The sequence below is a fragment of the Schistocerca serialis genome, chromosome 1, assembly GCF_023864345.2.
Source record: "Schistocerca serialis cubense isolate TAMUIC-IGC-003099 chromosome 1, iqSchSeri2.2, whole genome shotgun sequence".
NCBI lineage: Eukaryota > Metazoa > Arthropoda > Insecta > Orthoptera > Acrididae > Schistocerca > Schistocerca serialis.
In genome coordinates, this window is record NC_064638.1 from 712,582,019 (window position 1) to 712,589,110 (window position 7,092).

At 42.5% G+C, this 7,092-nt stretch overlaps 1 protein-coding gene across 1 annotated transcript in view; it reads right to left on the reverse strand.

Moving 5' to 3' along the window:
• LOC126481134 (uncharacterized) overlaps positions 1-338 on the reverse strand; it is a 177,319-nt gene extending 176,981 nt beyond the window's left edge. The window contains exon 1 of the mRNA XM_050104688.1: positions 135-338. Within this exon, the coding sequence (XP_049960645.1) occupies positions 135-254 (120 nt within the window). The 5' untranslated portion in view covers positions 255-338. The remainder of the gene's footprint in view (positions 1-134) is intronic.
• Between the last annotated feature and the right edge of the window lie 6,754 nt (positions 339-7,092).

A 7,092-nucleotide genomic window follows, 5' to 3' on the forward strand; every position in this document is an offset into this window, starting at 1 on the left:
AACACTTTCGTGACAACTCTAACAACATATGTGAAATATGTGTTTGAATACACACATCAAACACGATTAGCAATAATGAATACTTCAGTATTTCAAAATTGTCAATTCATATAAGTGTTTTGTTCTGCACACACCTGTATCATTGATTTTAAAGCATCCCTTTCAGCACATTCGTAAATGTAGAATTTCATACGATGTAGGCGCACACCATCCCGAAACAAAAAGAGAGTTCTGTTCACACATTTAGAAACCATTATGATTCATTATGTGAGCCAAGTCGTACGAAAAAACGTAAACATAAACAACGATTAAAAAACGAAATCACAAGTCCCGCTAAGAATTCGAACACACCCAATGCACTTCGACCACAACAACACACTACACAGGCAACCAGTGTAGAAGGAGAGAGAACACACTTCGAGTATCGAAACTACTGTTGCCAAGATGATTGACTAGTCCACACGCTACGTTTTGTCCGCTCACGTATCATCGGACGTGCATAGTCAAGTTGCAGTGACGGGACCAGAATTTTGCGCATATTTCAGATGTGCCAGAAACTCAAACCTGGGGCGCAATTCACACCTGCGCATACAAATTGTAGCGTGTGGATTGGAAGTTGCCGCAAATATGGCGAGCGCAAGTGTGTGACTCGGGTTTATTAAAGTTGTTTGAAATCTGCTTTTGCATCTACCAAAATTACGGATTTGAAATACTTTCAATAATCACAAAGTTACTACAAACACACTGACTCATCTGTTTGTTCAGTGTAGTGTTTCTGTCTTTACGTGCACAATGCCGATGTGCGTCAGTGCTCTAAGGTCTGGAGAGTTCATTATTGAAATGGTTGAATTTAATATTAAATGACTGTTGACAGCCACGATAACCGTATTAATACACGGTTGTTATGTCATCACCGGTCTCGTTGTTTTAGAACATCATCAGGTTGCAGAGTCGTGCCCATATCATGATGTAAAAGATCTGATTGAATATGTAAAGTCAGAGGCACAGTCCAGAAACAACGATACAATCTGCAGACCGCCTGGCGAGCAATAAGTGTATGCGATACGTATTCTGTGCACACTATCACTTACTGCTCTCCATACTTCTTCCAGGCGGCCAGCAGAAAGTTTGTGTGATCGTCGTTTCCTGCTTTTGTTTCATATGACATCTAGACGTTTTATATCAACGCCAAGGGCGCCCACGTCCTTGGGATAAGAAGGCAGCTGCTTACAATTCCCGACTAGAGAAAATTAGAGCAGTTGAGCCTATGGGAAAAAGGGGAAACATTAGTATGGTTCTGCAAGTGTTTAGTACTACACTGAAGACCCAAAGAAACTGGTAGACCTACCTAAAATCGTGTAGGGCCCCCACGAGCACGCCCAAGTGCCACAACACGACGTGGCCTGGGCTTGACTAATGTCTGAAGTAGTTTTGGAGGGAACTGACACCATTGAATCCTGCAGGAATGTCCATAAATTCCTAAGAGTACGAAGGAATCCCAGATACACTCAATAATGTTCATGTCTGGGGAGTTTGGTGGCCAGCGGAAGAGTTTAAACCCAGAAGAGTGTTACTGGAGACACTCTGTAGCAATTCTGGATGTGTGAGATGTCGCATTGTCCTGCTGGAATTGCCCAAGTCCGTCGGAATGCGCAATTGACATGAATGGATGCAACTGATAAGACAGGATGCTTAGGCCTATGTATGCATCACCTGTCAGAGTGGTATCTAGATGTATCGGGGGTCCCATATCACTCCAACTGCACATGCCTCACATTACAGAGCCTCCACCAGCATGAACAGTCTTCTGCTGACATGCATAGTCCATGGATTCATAAAGTTGTCTCCATACCCATGAACTCCTGTCAGCTCAATACAATTTGAAACCAGATTCATCTGACCAGGCAACATGTTTTCAGTCATCAACAGTCCAATGTCGATGTTGACAGGCCCTGGCGAGGTGTAAAGCTTTGTGTTGTGCAGTCATCAAAGGCTCCAAAAGCCCATATCAACGATGTTTCGTTGAATGGTTCGCATACTGACACTTGTTGATGGCCTATAATTGAAATCTGCACAAATGTGCGGAAGGGTTGCGCTTCTGTCACACTGAACGATTCACTTCAGTCGTCGTTGGTACTGCTCTTGCAGGATCTTTATCCAGCCGCAGAGATATCGGAGATTTGATGTTTTACCGGATTCCTGATATTCATGGTATACTCGTGAAATGGTCGTAAGGAGAAATCCCTACTTCATCACTATCTCAGAGATGCTGTGTCCCATTGCTCGTGCGCCGACTATAACACCACGCTCAAACTCACTAAATCTTGATAACCTGCCTTTGTAGCAGCAGTAACCAATCTAACAACTGTGCCAGACACTTGTTGTCTTATACAGGCATTTATGACCTTAGCACCATATTCTGCCCATTTACATATATCTGTATTTGAGTGCGCATGCCTATACCAGTTTCTTTCGCACTTCAGTCTAATATTCGTTTTATAACTTCAGACGCATTTCTTCGCTACAGTAGGCCTATAATATTTATTTATATTCCAGAGAGGTATTGCCTTTTTATGTTAAACGCATTTGCAGTGGATTTTTTTCTGAAATAACACAGTTTTATTTTTACTTATAGATTCGAAAACAGTTTTCGCCAAGAGACCTGTAAGTAAAAACCAACTGAATGATTCTAGCCAAAAACCCACTGAAGATACCTTTAACATAAAAAGGCGAAAAGCTATGCTTCAGGAACATCAATAGACATTATATTACAGCCAGAAAAAGGCATTTGAAGTTATAAACGAATATTTATGTACTTATTGCGTAAAATAACCACACCAACAAATTTCTGCAGTATTACGAGGTGCATTCAAGTTCTAAGGCCTCTGATTTTTTTTCTCCAGACTGGAAAGAGATAGAAACATGCGCATTGTTTTAAAATGAGGCCGCAATCATTGTCAATACGTCCCAGAGATGGCAGCACCGTACAGCAGATGGAATTTTACTGCCAGCGGCGAGAATGAGAACTGTTTTAAATACTTAAAATGGCGACGTTTTCCTTACTTGAACAGCATGCAATCATTCGTTTTCTGAATTTGCGTGGTGTGAAACCAATTGAAATTCATCGACAGTTGAAGGTGATATGTGGTGATGGAGTTATGGATGTGTCGAAAGTGCGTTCGTGGGTGCGACAGTTTAATGAAGGCAGAACATCATGTGACAACAAACCGAAACAACCTCGGGCTCGCACAAGCCGGTCTGACAACATGATCGAGAAAGTGGAGAGAATTGTTTTGGGGGATCGCCAAATGACTGTTGAACAGATCGCCTCCAGAGTTGGCATTTCTGTGGGTACTGTGCACGCAATCCTGCATGAAGACCTGAAAATGCGAAAAGTGTCTTCCCATGGGTGTCACAAATGCTGACGGACGACCACATGGCTGCCCGTGTGGCATGTTGCCAAGCAATGTTGACGCGCAACGACAGCATGAATGGGACTTTCTTTTCGTTGGTTGTGACAATGGATGAGACGTGGATGCCATTTTTCAATCCAGAAACAAAGCGCCAGTCAGCTCAATGGAAGCACACAGATTCACCGCCACCAAAAAATTTTGGGTAACCGCCAGTGCTGAACAAATGATGGTGTCCATGATCTGGGACAGCGAGGGCGTAATCCTTACCCATTGCGTTCCAAAGGGCACTATGGTAACAGGTGCATTCTACGAAAATGTTTTGAAGAACAAATTCCTTCCTGCACTGCAACAAAAACGTCCGGGAAGGGCTGCGCGTGTGCTGTTTCACCAAGACAACGCACCCACACATCGAGCTAACGTTATGCAACAGTTTCTTCGTGATAACAACTTTGAAGTGATTCCTCATGCTCCCTACTCACCTGACCTGACTCCTAGTGACTTTTGGCTTTTTCCAACAATGAAAGACACTCTCTGTGGCCGCACATTCACCAGCCATGCTGCTATTGCCTCAGCGATTTTCAGTGGTCAACACAGACTCCTAAAGAAGCCTTCGCCGCTGCCATGGAATCATGGCGTCAGCGTTGTGAAAAATGTGTACGTCTGCAGGGCGATTACGTCGAGAAGTAACGCCAGTTTCATCGATTTCGGGTGAGTAGTTAATTAGAAAAAAAATCGGCGGCCTTAGAACTTGAATGCACCTCGTATTTTGCTCAGTGCTTGCTTGGACAGTCCAGCTGAAGATTCCAAATCATTATAACCTCACGTTGCCAGGAATCGTAATGTCGTTCTCAGTCTCTGATGTGGTGAAATTGATTTGCCTATACAGTTATATTGCCGTACCATGTGAGGAGCTAATGTGTGGGCTCCCATAAATAATTGTGCGTTTTTAAAAAAATTGTGGTAAGTTCTAAGGGACCAAACGGCTGAGGTCATCGGTCCCTAGGCTTACACACTACTTAATCTAACTTAAACTAACTTACGCTAATTACAACACACATACCCATGCGGGAAAGAAGGACTCGAACCTCCGATGGGGGCAGCCGCGTGAAGTGTGTCAAGGCGCCTTCGACTGCAGAGCTACCCTGCACGGCTGTGCGTTCTTATGTGAATTCAAAAGGAGTTTATATAGTCTTCGGTTAGTGGTGAAGCTCGCGAATTAAATTGATGTGGGACAATTGCTGTTGCTTAAGGAGTCACTGTCTTGACCATTTAGCCCATTTTTCGCTCTTCTGAAACTTTATTTTCGAAGACAGGTTGCGAACACTGACCACAGAATAACTTCTTCCATTACGAATTGGTGTCCTGAACTGAGTGTAAACTATCCTTAGCGGGAGTGTGCCACTTAGTGCCGAAAGCTTCCTCTTTTAGAACGAATTAATTATGAGGAGCTGGCAATAGCTGGAAACTGTGACACGTGAGGAAAACCAAGATTTACGGCGATTTACTGCAAGCAAAGTCACATTCCATAATTGTGCCAGGGCACTAATGTGATAAGCTCTTTACCTGTTCAAATGGCTCTGAGCACTATGGGACTTAACTTCTGAGGTCATCACTCCCATAGAACTTAGAACTACTTGAACCTAACTAACCTAAGGACATCACACACATCCATGCCTGAGGCAGGATTCGAACCTGCGACAGTAGCGGTCGCGTGGTTCCAGACTGAAGCGCATAGAACCGCTCGGCCACACCGACCGGCTCTTTACCTGTCACCTAAACTATTGAGTGTGGGGGAAATGACTCCAGACTCTAAGTAAGCCTATGAGTGTGATAGTGAGTGGTTCAATATTGATGTATTCTTAAACAAAAAAATCTTCACGTTTTAAAACAGATATTTCGTTAGTGAACTGAGAGTTGTTAATGTTTCTGTCAGTGCAGATGTTTCACTGTTTCTGTAATATTCACGGAAGACTGAAAGAAAAAGGTAACAATCTCTGTTTACTATAAAAGTTAAAAATCCTCACAGTGGTGACCCTGTAAAATGAATGCAAGAGTATTTGGAAGCACTACATTAATGGCTAACCTTAACACTGGCAGTGCTGTCAAGCAGGAAGCAATGCAACAGAGCACGCCAACCATATGGTAAGTACATCAACTGTTCAGCACTTTGGGGTGCTTTCAACATCAACACAAGGTAGCTGTTGCCAGAGATACAGTTCTAGAGATTACTTGGGGATGAGTCATTAGAAGACAAGTCACCCAAACAGTTATTCAAAGAACTTAGGTTGCTGATGTCGGCAAATTTGTTGCTGATATATATCATCCTCTTGTTGTTGCTCAAATGACTACCACCTAACGTTTGGACCATTTTAGCAGCTAACACTTAGATGACTGTCAGTGTTCTGGCAGATAAAGCGGAAGTCATATAAAACAGTTTGCAGTATAATTTTTTCAGTGCAGAGGCAAACAAAAACATTGTGGAGGACCCTGAACCACGCGTACTAAGTGTAGAGCTGCTCAGTGATCCCAGACTTCGCATTTTATCCAGTGCGTCAGTAGCAACTAGTGATTAGCTGGTGGCTAGTGTAAAAGAGTTGCACTCACAAATATGTGCAACACATAGGGAGCAGACTACAACCAAATGACTTACCAAAACTTTTCTCCAAAATGGGACAACAAGGAATGGGTCGATTGTAGTGACTGGTGCTGGTATCATCAAAGATTTTGTAGTGAGGTTCAAAATGTGTTGCACCCTCTGGTCACCCAAATGCATCAGACAGCCACTAAAGGTTACCAGTGCCCATCACAAACATTGATTTAGTCGCCCTCTGTCCTACCCTCTACTCGTGGCTACCACGTCAGGTTTCCAGGAGAAATAAGTTCCTGCTCATGCCCAAGGAGCTCAACAGGTTGCAACACACAAGAAGATGCCTCCAAACAATTCGTTGCTACGACAATCCGTCGGCATTCATGTCAAGGAGCCAGAAGGTTAGACTGGTTCAAGACAGATCCAAGAATCATATGTTGAGGTTGTTGGTTCATCAGTGACTACTGAAAAAAAAAGTTGATCAGACACTCTCAACACAGTAGTTTTTCAGAATCTGCAGAGGCGAATGATAAAACTTTTGTTCAAATTTTGACAGTTCTACTACTTCTACTGGAACTTCCAAGGTGAAGTTCACATTATCCTCATGTTGTAATACCATTGCAAAGGATGAAATAACCAAACTAATCAACACGAGACGCCATTACATCACAGTTATGGACAGATTTGAAAACATAATCTTCGAAGAATTGCATATCAAGGGTATACGGAATGAGTTTTTCGATGAAAAAAATCGATTTTTAGGTAAATGCATTTTCGAAAAATTTAGACTCTCCCGTTTAATACCATGTATAAAATATTTGGATGACGTGAATAGAACTATTTTAAATAATTTTTTAAAATAATTTCGACACACGATGTTCCACACCTTGTATATGAGACGCAAAATATACCTGATATAGACAGCCTTGCCAGAGATATAATTGAGCACAAGAGAGTTAGCTTTTCTGTTGGCTACACTGCTAGACAGTTGATAATAGATTCTGTACCATTTGTATTGTTTCCTTTGTGAGTACATCCATGTCATTGTTGTGAAAGACGTATGTGGAGAAGTCATTGAGTTTTCTTTCCTTC